An 18173-nucleotide genomic window follows, 5' to 3' on the forward strand; every position below is an offset into this window, starting at 1 on the left:
CACACACACACAGTGGGGTTTCTCTTTTTCAATCCATTGTGAATTGATACCATTGCAAAATACATTAAAAATGGATTACTAGGGCAGCCCCGGTGGTGCAGCGGTTTAGCGCTGCCTGCGGCCCAGGGTGTGATCCTGGAGACCTGGGATCAAGTCCCACGTCAGGCTCCCTGCATGGAGCCTGCTTCTCCCTTTGCCTTTGTCTCTGCCTTTCTCTGTGTGTGTGTGTGTCTCTCTCATGAATAAATAAATAAAATCTTTTAAAAAAATGGATTACTAAGTCAGTGTGATACTGCCATAAAGAAAGACATATAGATGAGTGGAACAGAACTGAAAGTCCAAGAATAAACCCTCATGTTTATGGTTAATTGATTTTCTGTTTGTTGTTTCTGTGCCAAGACAGTTCAATGACGAAATACTACTCTTTTCAACAAACAGTGCTGTAACAACTGGATATTCACATGTAAAAGAATGAAGCTAGATCCCTCCTTACACCATTCCCAAAAACCAACTCCAAACTGACCTAAATGTAAAAGCTATTCTTAGAAGAAAACACAGGAGCAAATTTTGAAACATTGGGTTAGGCAAGGTCTTCTTAGATACAGCACCAAAAGCATTAGAGAAAAAATAGATTTAACTGTATTTCATGAAAATGAAAATCTATGCTTTTTTAAAAAAGATTTTATTTATTTATTCATTCATTCAAGACAGAGAGAGAGAGAGAGAGAGAGAGAGAGAGGGAGGCAGAGAGACAGGCAGGGGAGAAGCAGGCTCCACACAGGGAGCCCAACGTGGGACTCGATCCCAGGTTTCCAGGATCAGGCCCTGGGCTGAAGGCCAGGCTAAACCACTGAGCCACCCGGGGTGCCCAAGCCTATATTTGTTTTTTTACTTTCTTGATGATGTCCTTCAAAAGCACAGAAGAGGAAAGCACAGAAGAGGACAGCCCGTATGTTTTGTTCCCACTCCCACCTTCTCTGCCACTCACTTTAATATTTCCTTCATTTGAATTTTCCACATCCACAGCCTACACAATAAATCTTACCTCTGCCTCCTACTCCTTAAATCACATACTCTCCTTTGCCCAGGCCTGTTTCCACCACCTTCTTCCAACTGTGAAACTCAAGCTCAGAGTTTGGTCAACAAGGGAGGTATCAGCAGAGAAGAGTGGGCTGTTGTATTTATTTCCTCTGTTATTTCCTGTTGGAAGCTGTGGGTTTGCGGCTTCCTCCTATCAAAGTACAGTCCTGTCTGGGCAGCCCCTTCCATTCAGCTACTCTCCATAGATTCTGGAACTATTCAGTCTCCTTGCTCCTTGAGACCTCTGGGTACTAATGGCTTCCTGATGTTGTAAATGTAGGGGAAATACAGTCTCCTATGGGTTTTCCTAAACCCCGCTCACATCTTTGGCCCTCTGTATATGTTTGGATAAATGTCTCTTTGGATCCTTTGCACATTTTTTAAATTGGGTTATTTATCCTTTTTATTGAGTGGTAAGAATTCTTTATATATTCTGGGTATAAATCCGCCATCAGATACAGGATTTGCAAATACCTTTTTTTCATTCTATGGGTTGTTGTTTTTTTGTTTCTGTTTTTTTTTTTTTTAAGATTTTATTTATTTATTAGAGAGAGAGAGAGAGAGAGGGAGGGAGGTTAGATGTGATAACATTTGCTCTCTGAGCACCAGGATATTGTCTGAGGGGCAGATCCAAGGGGCAGTTCAGCTTGGGGAAAAGTGGCTTAAAAACTCCTGTATAGGCCCTGGACTTCTGGACTTCTGTACTTCTGTAGGTTTCAAGCATTGCCCTAGACCAACAAACATTTTCTTAAAGGGTCAGGTGGCAGGTATTTTAGAGGTCTGCAACACAACTCCTCAATTGCCCCGGTCATGGGGAAGCAGCCGCAGATAATACTTGAATGAATGGTGTGTCTGTGTTCCAACACAACTTTCTTTATAAAAATAGGCGACAGGCCTGCAGGCCATAGTTTGCCAACCCCTGCCCTAGACATTTAAGAATGTTTTCATCATTTTGCTTTCAGATAGGTTTGATGTATCTATTTGAATGGGCCTTTGCCCAGGTCTGCCTTCTGACTGATAAGCAGCTGGACCTCTTTCAGAGAACCAGGAATGAAATGAGCCAGTAGATTCAGCTCAAATTCCTATTGATGTCAAGAAAGAGGGTGTATGAAGCTGACCAGCCACTCTGAGAAGGGAGCAGGCAGGATTGCCAGCTCCAACATCTGGATTTCCATTTTCCTGAGAAAATGTTATGTTATAGGAAGCTTTCCCTTTCTTGCCAGGAACATACCCTAGTTGGTGAAATGAAGATGAAACTTTGAAGTCACCCAAACTGGAGTCAAACCCTGTCACTTTGTCTCGGAGTGCCAGCTCTCTGATGGAGAGGATGCTTGCCTCATGGGTAACCAGAGCTGTTATTATTAAATGTCTGAAATGAGAGTCCAATTCACAGTTCTCCCCTTCTTGATTCCTTTCAGGGCATCTCCCACTGTCTGCGTGCCACCTTCCTTGGCTCTCTCGGATGCAAGCCAGTGTGTCTCCCTCATCTCCCTCATTCTAAGCTCTGTAATGACTTCTTTTGCATTGTGTATCACCCACAATGCTGGTGAAGAGGTGGGTATGTGTATTCATGCAGACAAAAGGAGATGGCAAGCAGCATCACAATGGACAAAATTAACTTCCCCTTTGTGGTTATTATTCCTGGGAGGGACTAGACATGTGATGTTACTCAACACTTCTTTTTAAGAGAGGGAAACTCAACTTGGATTGGCTTAGATGAAGAACCAGAGAGACCAGACTCTCTTCTGTTTCTCCTCTCTGCTTCTCTGTGTGTGTGTGTTGGCTCTCTCCCTAGGGCTGGTGGCCAGGCCAGAGAAGGCTCCTCCCCCTTGGACCAGAGATGGACTGACACCCACCCTGCTCTCCTTGGTGTCAAGTTTACAGTCCTGGGTAAGGAAGGGTTTTTACTTGGGGTAGTTGGAGGTATAACCAGCAACAGTGGACAAAACTCAGCTCTGTCATCAGGGGGGCAGTCAGTTCACAGAAATGCGAGGAATAGCCTGCTGGAAGCCAGGGGTTGGGGTCTGGGGCAAATGAAGGAAACCATCACTCCCAAATGACTTAAATTCTTCACTCTCCACGCCAACCCTTCTAGAGGTCAAATAAAAATATGTGTGCTGCCTCCAAAGACCGCACTGGCTGGGTAGGAGTTCATAACCTTTGAGCTAAAAGATTTCAGGCCTTTCTTCGCAATTCAGCAAATGAATCTGTGACATTTTCAGTAAGCAAACCAAGGTGGAAGAGGCCTTTCCAGGTGGGACGATGCTAATTAAGAAAGATAATTAAGGCGGGGAATGCCAAGTTGGGAGGGACATCCTTTGTGTTTTGTAAAGCTCAGCAACTTCTCAAAGCGAGGTCATAAATGCCTTTTAAAAAGACTATCACTCTAGGCTCGGAAAATTCAGTCATGTAAATTCAATCTGTGCTTACAATTTGTATCCTTTGATTGGTTAGGGCTCTCATTGGACTCAATCTGTGTCAAGACAAAGGTAGGGTGGTGGCCTGGTCTCCGACTCCGAGACAAGGGGAAGTGTAAGAGTCCTGAGGCAGGTGATCATAACCTCCACAGAACCTGCCAGATAACTTTGCTCAGGTCCTTGTCAGTGGCCAGAACCTTCCAGGTGGAATTACCTATTATGCAAACCAAGAATGAGCTTAGATAGCAATAAAGCAGGAGTATATATATATATAGATACAAAAAATGGGAAAATATTTGGGAGGAAGAATCTGATATTGAAAAACATATCAAGGTATCAAGGTGTCCATTTTTTGGAGAAAGCCAAAACTTTTGGGGACTTTCTCCATGTATTTTACAGTGAAGCATCCTTTTTGTTTTAAATCATATATGGGAGACATGGCACCATCATAATCCTTTCAGTGCTTAGAGCCACTAATGGAGCTCATTAGGAGCATCCTGGACCCAGAAGTGGGAGGGAGATATGTGGCCTCCAGTTTCCTCCCCTTCAGGTACCTCTGTCAGCAGTTCCTTCCTGCTGCTCAACCTGCCTCATCACCCCTCACTGGTAGGACCATTCCCTAGAGTCCCTATTAAAATTTATTGCCCTTTTATTCCTCCCCCAGACACCTCTAATCCACAGTGATGATGGTGTTAATGATGACATAGCATATAAATGACTATAACTAGGTAAACCAGATAACCTTTAAAGATGGCAAGATTGGGGATCCCTGGGGGGCTCAGTGGTTTAGCACTTGCTTTCAGCCCAGGGCGTGATCCTGGAGTCCTGGAATCGAGTTCTACGTCGGGCTCCCGGCATGGAGCCTGCTCCTCCCTCTGCCTGTGTCTCTGTCTCTGTCTCTCTTTCTTCTCTCTCTCTCTCTGTGTCTCAAGAATGAATAAAATCTTTAAAAAAAAAGATGGCAAGATTCGACTATAATAAAGAAGTATTGATGGCTATCATGTCATTCTTGGTTTTGATTTTTTTATTCAGTTGTCCTCATCTCAATAATTATAACCATAGTAACAATGGCTAACAATCTGGGCCCTTTTTTGATGTTTCCATTTTCAATTTTCAGACACTCTTCTAAGCACTTTATACTAATGCATGTCTCCCCACAACCTTGCATGACAGTGTTATCTCCAAAACGGTTGAGGAAAAGCATTGATTTGCAGGTACGGAGACTGAGGCAGCAGAGACTGTGTGGTCCAGGGACACAAGGTTCCCCACTGGCGGTTGACCACTCCAGGATGTCATACAAAGAAGTCTAGTTCTAGAGTCCTCCATTCAGGTTAGCCAAGCTAATTCCTTGAGAGGAAACCCCATTTCTTCAACTATTCCATTTTTGGAACAAAAATGTTCTACCTCTAAAATGTATTGCTGGTCTATGTACTACTCTTCATCTCTCTCTCTCTCTCAAGATTTTACTTATTTATTCATGAGAGACATACAGAGAGAGGCAGAGACACAGGCAGAGGGAGAAGCAGGCTCCCTGAGGGGAGCCCAATGCAGGGCTCAATCCCAGGACCCTGGGTCACACCCTGAGCAGAAGGCAGATGTTCAACCACTGAGCCACCCAGGCATTCCTACTCTCCACCTCTCTGTCTCTAGTGCTGCCACCATAGAAGAAACCACAAGACGATATCATCAAGAAATAAGTTACACCAAAACAGAGTCTTGTTTTTAAGTAGTATAAAAAGTAGTATTAAAAAAAATGTATTTGAAATAGTAGTATACTATTCTAGCTCATGACATATTTTAACCATTTTCAAGTTGTTAGACAGTTAGTTTGTATCAGTTATCTATTTCTGTGTGACAGATTCCCCCTAAACAAGACAGCTCGAAACAAGTTTTAAGTTTCTGTAGGGTGAAAATCTGCGAGTGGCTTTGGCTCAGGGCTTCTCAAAGACACAACCAAGATGCTGGGTGGGCTGCGGTCATCTTGAGGTTCAAACTGGGGAAGACCCATTTCCAAGCTTACTCGGCTATTGGTAGAATTCGGTTCCCTGCTGGCTGCTGGTTGGAGACATCAGTTCCTTTCTCCCACTCTCAATAGGTAGATGTCAGTAGGTATCTTGGTATCAGGAGACATCTGCCTATCTATAAAGAGAAAGTGAGGAAGGCTACTCAAGAATTCAGGGTCTTCTTATAATCTAATTGTGCATGCTGTACTCTATTCATTAGAGGTGAGTCAGTAAGTCCAGCCCGCACTCTAGGGGAGGGGATTGCACAAAACTGTGACTACAGGAGGTGGGGATCATGGGGGCCATACTGGAGTCTGCCTACCACATAGGTTTCCCCCCAATTTTTCTACTGCTAACATGCTCTTCTGAATACCTTATTACCTGCATTACATATCATTTCCTTATGATACATTTATTGACTAGAAAGGTAAGAACACCTTTTTAAAATTATTTATTTATTTATTTGAGAGAGAGAGAGAGAAAGTGTGAGCAGTGGGGGAGGTGGAGGGAGAGGGAGAGAGAAAGGGAACGAAGCCGACTCCCCACTGAGTGTGGAGCCCCAAACAGGGCTCAATCCCAGGATCCTGAGATCATGACCAGAGCAGAACACTCAACTGACTGAGCTGCCCAGAAGCCCCTTTTCTAGGCATTTAATATAAATGAAATCACGTGCTCTGTGATCTTGTGTCCAGCTTCGAAAGAACTTGCATCATGTTTTCAAGGTTCATCCATGTGGAGCATATATCAGAACTTCACTCCTTTATATGACTGAATAATATTTCATTGTACAGATAGACATTGCTTTGTTTATCCATTCATTAGTTGAGAGACATTTGAGTGATTTTCACTTTTTGGCTATAGGAATAATACTACCATGAACCTTCACATGTAAGTTTTGTGTGGATATATATTTTTTTCATTTTCCTCCAGGGCATACCTAGGAGTTGGAATTGTTGGGTCAATTGGTGACTCTATGTTGCACTGTTTGAGGAACTGCCAGACCCTTTCCTACAATGGCTGCACCATACCGTGTTCCCGCCAGTGGCATATGAGGGTTCTGATTTCTCCACGTCCTCAGCGACTGTTTATCTTTTCTATTATAGCTAAACTAATGAGTATGAAATAGTATCTTATTGTGGTTTTCATTTGGGTTTCCCTTATGGTTAATGATGTTGAGCCTCTTTTCACGTGCTTATGGGCTATCTGTATATCTTCTCAGAGAAATGTCTGTTCAGATCCCAGGAATGGGATGGATTTTATGGGAGGGATTGGGACCAGAATGAACCTGCGGTGGGGTGAGATCAAGACAGAGTTGTAGGTTTAAGACTTCGTTCCCCCAACTTCTAGCTGTGTGATTTCTGGGTTTCTGAAGATCTTAGCCTGTTTGCAAGTCTTTATTAGATGAGGATAATAATAATACCTATTTCGTGAGGTCACCGCATGCATGGCTGAAATGAGAAAACAGACATGTAGGATTTAGCAAAGCACCTGATACACAGTAAACATGCAATAGATTGGAGCTCTTTTCATGATCTGTAAAGGTAACAACATGATAAGAACTGTGTTTCAGGAAGATAAATCTGGCCATGTTATTATATGAAGTAGATTAAGGAGAGATTGCAGACAAGGCCACCAGTTCAGAGGATCCCCAGCAGTTGAAGCCAAAAGGAAGTTTTCTGGCCTTCTTTCCTATTCAAGACAAGTTTTCCTCTAGTTCATGGCCTGAGCAGCCCCAGAAAGGAGTGATCTTGTTGATTTTTCAGGTTGATCAAAGATATTTTCAAAGATATTTAATTAACTCACTAATCCATGAGGAAATAGTGGTGAATATGTTTTGAATATTGTGATTAACACTTCATAATAACTTGAAGAATTTTAAATATGTTTATTAACTGTTTCTCCAGAGAGAGATGACATATCAGGCTTTAGTAATTTCAGGGTCATTTATATTATCAATTAAAATACAGTTTTATCCAATGCCTGCTTATGCATTCAATTCCATACGTATCTATAAATCTCCCATTATGTGCCAGGCACTGTTCCAGGCACCAAGTATATAGTGGCAAACACAAGGTCTTTGCACTCAGAGAGTTTATATCCTAATAACGTGAAATATTAAAAATCTATTAATGTAAAAAATATTTATTGAGTACCTACTAGGTGCTCGGGATGCATAAACAAAACAAACATCCTTGTCTTCATAGAGCTTACATTCTAGTGGGAAGACAGACAATAAATCATGAACAAAATAAATGAGGCAACTCTACAGTTTATTAAAGGTGATGAGTGTCATTGAAAAATAAAGCAAAGCAGTTAAAGGAGAGTGGGAAGAGGGAGCTAGAACTGCAACTTCTAGATAAGTGATCAGGGTCAGTCTCATTGAGAAATGGAAGGAGTTGAGAGAGTGAGCTATGTGGATTTCTGAGGGAAGAATGTCCAAGGCAGATGGAACAGCAAATGCAAAGGCCCTGAGGCAGGAGCATTCCTGATAGAAAAAAGAACAAGAAGTGGAGCGAGCAAAGGAAAAAGTCCAAGTTATAATGGGAAAGCAGAGGGGGTAGATCATAGATCCCTAAGGGCCTGGCCCGGTGAAAAGGCCACCATTCGTTTCTGAGAGAAACAAATAAAAAGTGCTGAATGTATTTCTTGCTAAGCAAAGGATGGCTGCATTGTAAGCAAAGCCTGTGAACAAAGAAAGCTGTGGTCTTACATAGTGTTTTGGGAAGTGTAGGCTCAGAGATTCACACTTGCAGAAGCTGGACTGTTTGGGGATGAGCTGACCTTTAGCTAAGGAAACAGGATTACCGAAGCGGGGCTGCGGCTGATTGGCTGACTTTCTATAGTGATGAGCTGTCTCTGAGTGAGAGGTTGTCGCTGATTGATTCAAAGATTCTGGCTGTTACTTATACTCGGACCAAAGAACAATGAGTCTTTTCCTTTGTCCAACTTAGAATGAACAAACTTGTCACTCTGTGCTTTGCCAGGTTACTGTAAAGTCTTTGTCTTCTACTTGGAGGGAAGCGGGGAGGTTCCAGAGGATTTCCGAGCAGACGGGTGACAGGATCTAATTGACATTTTCAGAGGATCACTCTGGCTGCTGTGTGGGCAAGGGCAGAAGCAAGGGGGATCAGTTAAAAAGGTCACGGCAGTCATCCTGGTGAGAGGAGATGTGGCTTCAGCCATGAGGGTAGTAATGGGGGGCAATGAGAAGGGCCCCCACTTTAGATATAGTTACAAATAGAGAAGATAATCCAATTCGGCTAAATATTATTGGAGTGAAGAGAATAGTATTTACCTTCACACGAGGTGATATGGTAGAAGACATTACAGAGCAACCAGGTGGGGCTCCTTGAGGAGGGGTGTGGGAAAACCAGCTAGGACCTTAAGGCAAGAGCCGCAGGAGCGCACTTGTGTGTGTGTGTGTGTGTGTGTGTGTGTGTGTGTGTGTGTGTGTGAAAGAGAGAGAGTACCTGTCAGAGCCAAGACCAGTGCAAGTAGAAGGTGGAAGGGGGTAGGGGGAGAGTTAAAAATCAGCGAGGGAGAAAAAAGCAGAAGCCAGATCCTTCCAGGCCTTGAGTGCATAGAATGGACTGAGAAGAGAGGGGCAAGAATAGAATCAGGAATTTGGAAACAGAGACTGTTCTATACTAGACACTGTCATTATGGAAATTCTATGAGGCCTCATCAAAATAATAAAGTAAAATCCAACTGGGAAGTCTTTGTCATGCCAAAGATTCTGCTTTGTTGTCTACTGAATTATGACTCATATAAATAATGGTACAAGCTATGGGGCAGCTATGGTGTGTGGACTAGTAAAAGAGACAATCACCTGTCCTCTAACCTTTAATGAAAAGTCCAGATTAAGCTTTGCACAGTGGCAGTATCGTAGCCAATGAGGTTTATCCGAGGCACGATCATTGCTAATTGAAAAGTCCAGATTAGCCTAGAAATAATAAAACATTTGAACAGCCAAGAGGCGGAAAAAGGAAAGTCTGGATTAGTCTAGATAATGTCTTTTCCACAACTAAACTGTGATCCATGTCTTCTACCATGTGATCATGAAAAATGGGGTTAACATTTACTGGGGGGCTTCCTGAATGCAGGTTTAAAAGGCACAGAGAACACAGGTTGTTCAACATCAGAGGCATGTTGACCAGGTCTCCCATCTTCTAGCATTAGCTCCAAGGATAAGGAGAGTGCCTTATCCACCTTTGTGGCCCTGGGGCACCTGGCACTGCCCCAGGTAAATAGTGGGAGCTGAGTCACCTTTTTGATGAATCTGGATGAAGCATATGTCATTTAGATGGACAGTACTGAAGTAAGAGCATATTAACTCAGGGAAGCAGGCATCTTGTAGCGCTTGGTTCATCATCCAGTGTGTGGATTAGTCATATTTCTCTCAATCCTACTACTTCCTTTTTTGTATTTCCTGTCTTTTGAGCACATCATTTCACTCTGAAAACCCCACTCTTATGCATAATCATAAAGGGAGAAGTCCAATGCAGGCCAATTTTACTCCTTTTTAGCGAATAACGGTTTTTAAAAGTTTGATGGATGTTGAAATTCATATCATATAAAGATCTTAAGATAGTTGGCCAACTTTCTTTTTCTTCTTAGGGCTTTCTATGTGCATTTTCTTTAATTCCAAACAATCCTAAGAAGCTACTATTACTGTCATTACAGAGGTGTGGAAACCATCACGGAGTGGGCAAAGCAATTTGGCTAAGGTCACAAGCCAGGACAAGGAAGAGCTGGACTTCAGATCAGGTTGTTTGATTCCACAGTGGCATTGCCACTTACTCTAACTCTTGGAATAACTTGGAGGCTCTCACTTGTCTTTGCTTCCTTGTTTGCTCTTGAAATGTTAAAATATGCGGAGAAACAGTAGGAGCTCTATAAATAAAACATGTCTATATATTTTTAAATGATTAAAGCTGGAAAGTTTAATGTGGCACCGGGCCACTTGTTTAGTGGAAGTAAAGGGAGGGCGATCGCTGGCTCCCATGGCAGAAATCCTGCCGCCCTTTGCAGCAAGCGGTGCCTGGCTCCCCGCCCATCTGCGGGTCGCGGCCCAGGGAAGTCCGACCCACACTGCAGCCAGGGAAGGACGGCGGGGGAGCCTGGCTGCAGAGGCAGGAACCGGCCGTGGATTCTTGCGGCCCAAATGATCATCGGGTTGGGAAAAGCCACAAGTCAGGGAGCAACTACGGGGAGTGAGGGGCAGGGGGTGGCGTGGCGGGGGGGGGCGGGGGGGGAGACAGGAAATGCAGCATTTTAAACTCAGGGTGAAGGCTGGCCAGACTGGCCAACCTGTTAAACCTGAAGGAGACGATTGTATCTTTAGATGAAATCTCAACAACGACCGAGCGGGAGCCGCTTGTGCATTTGGCAACGTTTTCAGGCGCACACGGCGAACACGCGGTGCTGGAGCCGCTCCGGGAGAGCCGTCGGTCAAGGCCGCCCCGCGGCTCCGGGGCCGCCCCGGCGGGCGGTCTCTGCCCTGGGGGTCCCCTTCTAAAGAGCCGGGGCGCAGGCAGGCTGCGCTCCCGCGGGCGGACGCTCTCCCGTGGGGAGGGAGGGGGCTGAAAAGAGAGGGAAGCTTGAGAAACCACGCTTCGCCCGGGCCCGGGCAAACACAGACCTCACGAGCGTGCCGGGGTCCCGGCCCCGAGAAGCCCCCGCCGAGCAGCGAGGCCGCCGGCCGGCCGGCGCCGCGCAGCCCCTGCAGGACCCGCCCGCCGCTCCCCGCTCCCCGCTCCCCGCTCTGCAGGCTCCAGCCACTGCAGTAGCTCAGCACACCCGGCGGAGGCGGGGCGGGGCGGGGCGGGGCCGGGGGCGGGGCCGGGGGCGGGGCCGGGGCCGGGCCGGGGCGGGGCCGGGGGCGGGGCCGCGGCGGGCGGGCTCGCGGGAGGCGCGGAGGGAGGGTGTCGCGCCGAGGGAAGCGGCCCGCGGCGGAGGGAGGGGAGGCCGAGTCCTGGAAGCGGAGCTCCGCGCTGGGACTGGTTCCTTCGCAGCCATTTTCTGTCCAACCAAACAGCCGATTGGAGACGGGAGCCAACCAGGGCTGCATTGGAGGTTTGTGTCTCGCTTCGGCCAATGATCGCTCCTAAACCGACTCCACTTTAGCTCGAATGAAATGTCCGTCTCCTCCCGGCGCCGTCCCCGCCGCCAACGCCGCCGCGGCCGGGGCAACTCGCCTCCCTCCCGCGCGCCCTCCCGCCCGGGGCCGGGGCCGGGGCTGGGGCCGGGGCTGGGCCGGGCCGGGCCGGCGCCTGCGAGGCCGCTCCCGCTGCGGGCCCGGCCGGGGAGCGGCTCTTTGTGCGCCGGGCCGAGGAGCGGCGGGCCGCGGGCCAGGCCGCCTCCTGCTCGCCGCCGCCGAGCTCCGGCCCGAGGCGAGGAGGGGGCGCCGGGGCACCGTCAGGCCCGTCGCGGCGGCGTCCCGGCCGGCTCCATTTTGTGCGGGGAACCGGGCGGGGGGCAGCGGCCCCGACCCTGCGCCCTTGACCGGGCGGCCGCGCGGAGTCCCCGGGGGCGCCTCCCTCCCGCCCGCCGGCCCGCGGGGGCATGGCGGGGCCGGGCCGCTTTGTCTGCCCCGGCGCCTCGGGCGGGCGGCGGGCGGCGGGCGGCGGGCGGCGGGCGTTGGGCGCGGGCCCGGGGCCTGGGCGGGCGAGTCGAGGGACGCGCGCCGGGGGCGGCCGCCCCGCACCCGCGGGACTGACAGTCGGCCGGGCCGGGCGGTGGGGCCGGGACCAGCCCGCGCACCTTCGTGGGGAGGAAGCGAGGCCCCCGGGAGGAAGGAGCGCGTTTGGTCTCCCCGCAGTCTGGCTTACACGTAAAGAATGCAGCCATCTGGCGGCCTGCGGCCCCTGGACTTGCCCCGAAGGTGGGAAGGAAGCCTTTGGGGTTGGACTGAGGTTTTAATCCTCGGTGGGAGGCGGGGAGGATCTGCCAGCCCCGAGGAGCGGTAGTCTCCGAGAACAAAGAATTACAGAGCACCCACAAGTCGTGATCTTGCCCAAAGTACTGTAGCAGGATGATTTAAGCGAGGTTAGGTAGCGTACGACCTTAAAAAGACAGAGCATCCCACCAGCCGCACGCAGTCCGCGGCGCCCTGGGTCGGGCCACGAAGGAATCACTGGGCGGTTTGGGCGTTCTTAGTATGGAAACTCATCGGCAAAATAAAGTGGTAAGATAAACTGATCGATATTAGTGGCATTAGTAAATAAGGGTTTTATTTGTAAAGTGTTGGAAGTTTAACCAGAATTCCTTAAAAGGCAATTATTCCTTCCCCGCACTGCTCCTGTAGCTTAATTTAAGGATTCTATTGATGCAAAACTCTGGTTGTTGATGCCAAAGAATGGAGGGTGGAGGAAGGGTCTGCTGCTTTTCTTGGATACAAATTTGCATTTCTTCAAACATTAAACAGATGTATGCATTCCCTTGAGCTTTCACATATATCATAACCTGCCTTTAGGAAAATGTATACCATATGAGGTGACAGTGTTTATCCTTAATATATTGAATTTAAATATATACTGAGTCAACTATTTGGGCGAGAGTGTGGTGAGGTGTGCCCACCCCAACCCCCCCAAACAAAATATATAAATCATATAGCTCCATTATTTAAGTGTACTGAGGATTTCCATTTTCAAAGACACACTTTAAAAAACAAGGAAGGAATCTTCTGGGCAGTTTTGGGGTTAGATGAGAATATTTTTAAAAAAATTAGACGTTGCTTTTAAGATTATAGCAGAGTAGACAATGTCAGCCAGTCTATGCTGCCCCGACTGACATTTAAAAAATTCAATTCATGGCTATACTTTTTTTTTTTCTGTTTACTAGATTTCATGCTTGAATGCATATCATTTTCCTTTAAAATTAACACTGAAAGGATATGTTTTTGTTTTGCCCCTCCCCCCAATTTAATTGCTTCACTTGAAAAGAAGGAAAGGAGCAAATGAAAAATGGAGATTGTAACATTGTAATTGATACCAATTTATTCAGCTATTTATGCCTTACAGCGAAAATGAAGTGCTATTCAGATGCAATTTTAGTCCAAAATGGTGGTGCTTTAAAATGATAAATAAAGGTCCTAATTGATTATGTTCCATGTATGTTCTCTTGGCAGCAGCTATCTTCTTTTCAGTATAATCTGAGGTGCTTAATTTAAAAGCATTGTATTCTGAGATACTCTTCTCCCCTTTTGAGCTTTTGAACTCCTAAATCTCACTCTAAAACATTAAGAAAATCATCACCGAAAAATTAAATTGGGGTGTTTGTGTCTTAATTGAATAATTTAGATGTGTAAATTTTAGTCTCGTGCATATAATTTGGGATGTTGTGATGAATATTTATGATGAACATGACTAAATTCAGGGTTATGTTGGAAAAGCAGTTCCTTCCTGCCATAGAATTAACTTGTTTTGCAAGGTCTCCAAAATATATCTACCAATTTAAGAAACTTTGACTGGGTGCCTGCTTTTTTGCACTCTGTTGAATCAGAATAGATGCCTTTTAAATTTTTACTAGGAAGAAAGCCTGTAGGCTATACGTTGTTACTACTAATAGTTGTTTATCTTCTAGGTTGAAATTGGGTGAAGATTGGACCCCTTTTTAAAAAGGTGTTCCTGAACACCACTGACAACACAGTTCTGACAGTATTTCATGACAGTAAGTATGCTTATCATTTTGGTTGTCAATTAAACAGTAATTAGCTGGAAACAAAATTATAAGTAATGTATATTGGAGATCCCAAGTAGGATGAATGCTCTTCAAGTCTAGACAGACAGTATCTCTACTCATTCTTGTTGCTTCTTTCTTTTTAGTGACTTGCACGTATTGTTGTGGGTTCCTAAGAGCTGTGGAAACTACAAGATAAAAAGCTTGTCCCAGCTCTTAACAGTTTGTCTCTTTTGCTAGGACTTTAGTTGAGCACCAAATGGGAAATGCTGGTTCTAAGGGTAGCAGAGGTGAAGAAACCAGTGGTGTGGTAGGCCCGGGTGTTGGGAATGTTGTGGATTTAGCCTTGAAGGATGAGTGGGATGTGGATAGGTGGAAGGTATTGCCGAAACAAAAGCCTGGAGGGAGGGATGAGTAACTGATTTGTTTAAGGGATGAGAAGTAGATCTACATCGTCCAAGTGGAGATTTCATAGGGTAATTTAGTGAGAGATACCGCTTGCCCTGTCCGGATACTTAGTTCTGGATCTGCTACTATATTTGTGATGTCAGGCATGTTACAGCTTCATTGAGCCAGGAATCATGCCTCACTCCTAAAATAAAAGAGCTGTATCTGGTGATCCTTAAACAGGTACATGCTAGCACTAAGATTTTTATCAGCCCTGAAAACAGAGTTGGAAACAAGTTCAGTTAGGTTAAGTGGGGGATCCACTGATGAAAAGCTGTGAAAAACTAGGTTTTGATTTGTTGCTAAAGACTTTGAGAACCATTCTAGGTTCAAGAGCCATAGAAATGGTGTTTTAGTGAGCCCTGTCTTAAAACAGTGTGCACCCTGGTAGGTTGGGTAGTAATGCAGTGGCAGTAAAAAAAGGAAGGGCATATCCAGGAAACTTACTAAAAGAGGTAACAGCTTAGGTAGAACTTAGAGGAGATAGAAGATTCTAAGTATCTGGTATAATACTGATACTGGTATAATTAGCCTGGGAGGGTGGGATTCCAGTATTTGAAAAGGAGATCAGGAGCTCTCATCTTTTGCCTCCTTGCAAGAATGGGGAGGGTGAGTTTCATTTTCCAGAATCCTAAGTTGGCAGTGATGGGATATCAGACATGTTGTACAGGCAGGATATGGTTGTTGGTTTAGGACTTCTAAGCATAGAAGTGGTATTTAACGAATCCATTAAGAGTGAGGGAAGAAAGAGGGAAGGATAACCTTGGAGGAAAAAATAAACCAGGGAATGATGTAGCTTTTGAAATCAAGGGAGAAGGGAATTCCATGTGTAAGTGTGGGGTCTGATTACCAAGAGCAGTCAGGTAGGATGAAGGCAAGATTACTGGCAGCTTCTAAGAAGAGTTTCAGTACCTGATGGGGTAGAGAAGCGCATGCCAGGAGTCAAATGGGGATGAAGATGTGTATGAGGACTGTTGGGGTGACAGTGATAGCTAGACAAGGGTGTGGAGCAGAATTGTGGTTTTACAGGTCTGTGTGTACTTGTGTGTGTTCAGTGAGGGAGCCTAAACATGTTGAAAAAAGAGTGAAGCAGCTGGTGGGGGAGGGGGGCACGGAAGATCCAGTAGAGGTGAGGGACCTTTGTGTTCTTATCCTCAAAGAGATAAAAAAGAATTGGTCCAGACGACAGGTTGAAGGGGTTATGTGAGAGAGAAAACTATGCCTGAAAATAAAGGTGAGAACTGCATTTGAAGGGACAAAAATAATATTAGGTTACATTTGTTGAGTTCTTATTATGTATCGTGTACTTTGCTAAGTACTTTTTATAGAATAGCTTCACTTCTCATTGCAACTCCGTTTTAAAAATGGGGAAGCCGAGGCACCAAGAGAAGAGTAAGTCAAGACCAACCTGGGTAGTCCGTCCTAAGGGCCAGTGTTCCTGATCCTGAACCGAAACCAGGTCTTGCTTACATCTCACACATAGTGTCCTTACTTGAGAAGCAACTTTACATGTTTTTAATATACAACCAGTAGACCCAGAATTTAGAGAGGGCAAAGTATAAACATTTAGGCTGATGGACTGTAGGAAAAATTATTAGGAAGAAATGCTGTAAAGTACTTGGCATCTGACACCTTGGATTTAAATCTCATTTACTCTGCCACCTTGGGCAAGTCATTAGCCTTTTGTAACCTCAGTTCTCTCATTGCTTCATGGGGTCATGAACATTGCATGAGATATTTAGAAAGTGTTCAATAAATGTTAAACATGTTAAAGAGGGAACTGTTTCCTCCATTTGGGCAACAACTTATTAACATAATTTAAAAACTGCTACATCACAGAATTGTAGAATAAAAATATATTAGCCAGCTGACCATTCCTTTCACATAATATTTTAGAGAACAGTATCAGTTCAACTAAGTAATCAGAATAGTCATTAAACATTAATTAAATGCGATTGAACTACTCTTTGTCCATTCTTACCAGTTCTCTTGGATCTTTTTTTTTAATAATTTATTTTTTTATTGGTGTTCAATTTGCCAACATACAGAATAACACCTAGTACTGATCCCATCAAGTACCCCCCTCAGTGCCCGTCACCCATTCCCCCCACCCCCCACCCTCCTCCCCTTCCACCACCCCTAGTTCGTTTCCCAGAGTTAAGAGTCTTCATGTTCTGTCTCCCTTTCTGAAATTTCCTACCCATTTCTTCTCCCTTCCCTTCTATTCCTTTTCACTATTATTTATATTCCCCAAATGAATGAGACCATATAATGTTTGTCCTTCTCCAATTGACTTATTTCACTCAGCATAATACCCTCCAGTTCCATCCACCTCGAAGCAAATGGTGGGTATTTGTCATTTCTAATGGCTGAGTAATATTCCATTGTATACATAAACCACATCTTCTTTATCCATTCATCTTTTGATGGACACTGAGGCTCCTTCCACAGTTTGGCTATTGTGGACATTGCTGCTAGAAACATTGGGGTGCAGGTGTCCCGGCATTTCATTGCATCTGCATCTTTGGGGTAAATCCCCAGCAGTGCAATTGCTGGGTCGTAGGGCAGGTCTATTTTTAACTCTTTGAGGAACCTCCACACAGTTTTCCAGAGTGGCTGCACCAGTTCACATTCCCACCAACAGTGCAAGAGGGTTCCCTTTTCTCCGCATCCTCTCCAACATTTGTGGTTTCCTGCCTTGTTAATTTTCCCCATTCTCACTGGTGTGAGGTGGTATCTCATTGTGGTTTTGATTTGTATTTCCCTGATGGCAAATGATGCAGAGCATTTTCTTGTGTGCGTGTTGGTCATGTCTATGTCTTCCTCTGTGAGATTTCTCTTCATGTCTTTTGCCCATTTCATGATTGGATTGTTTCTTTGCTGTTGAGTTTAATAAGTTCTTTATAGATTTTGGAAACTAGCCCTTTATCTGATACGTCATTTGCAAATATCTTCTCCCATTCTGTAGGTTGTCTTTTAGTTTTGTTGACTCTTTCTTTTGCTGTGCAAAAGCTTCTTATCTTGATGAAGTCCCAATAGTTCATTTTTGCTTTTGTTTCTTTTGCCTTCGTGGATGTATCTTACAAGAAGTTACTGTGGCCAAGTTCAAAAAGGGTGTTGCCTGTGTTCTCCTCTAGGATTTGGATGGAATCTTGTCTCACATTTAGATCTTTCATCCATTTTGAGTTTATCTTTGTGTATGGTGAAAGAGAGTGGTCTAGTTTAATTCTTCTGCATGTGGATGTCCAATTTTCTCAGCATCATTTATTGAAGAGACTGTCTTTCTTCCAGTGGATAATCTTTCCTCCTTTATCGAATATTAGTTGACCGTAAAGTTCAGGGTCCACTTCTGGATTCTCTGTTGTGTTCCATTGATCTATGTGTCTGTTTTTGTGCCAGTACCACACTGTTTTGATGACCACAGCTTTGTAGTACAACTTGAAATCTGGCATTGTGATGCCCCCAGCTATGGTTTTCTTTTTTAAAATTCCCCTGGCTATTCGGGGTCTTTTCTGATTCCACACAAATCTTAAAATAATTTGTTCTA

General features: G+C 45.1%; 1 protein-coding gene and 1 pseudogene across 8 annotated transcripts in view; both read left to right on the top strand.

Moving 5' to 3' along the window:
- Positions 1 to 2951: 2951 nt before the first annotated feature.
- The window catches only part of NFYB (nuclear transcription factor Y subunit beta), a 29640-nt gene continuing 14418 nt past the window's right edge, over positions 2952 to 18173 (top strand). The window contains exons 1-2 of one of the 8 annotated variants that reach the window (XM_041738812.1): positions 2952 to 2970; positions 14084 to 14170. In XM_041738812.1, coding sequence (XP_041594746.1) covers positions 14165 to 14170 — 6 coding nt within the window. In that variant the 5' untranslated portion in view covers positions 2952 to 2970; positions 14084 to 14164. Of the gene's footprint in view, positions 2971 to 3310; positions 3335 to 11415; positions 11576 to 11598; positions 12687 to 14083; positions 14171 to 18173 lie in introns of those variants that run through there. The other 7 variants (XM_041738814.1, XM_041738809.1, XM_041738813.1 and 4 more) reach the window with 7 other exon arrangements.
- Positions 9364 to 9478, top strand: LOC121481716 (annotated as a pseudogene).

Source organism: Vulpes lagopus, chromosome 23 (assembly GCF_018345385.1).
Source record: "Vulpes lagopus strain Blue_001 chromosome 23, ASM1834538v1, whole genome shotgun sequence".
Classification (NCBI taxonomy): Eukaryota; Metazoa; Chordata; class Mammalia; order Carnivora; family Canidae; genus Vulpes; species Vulpes lagopus.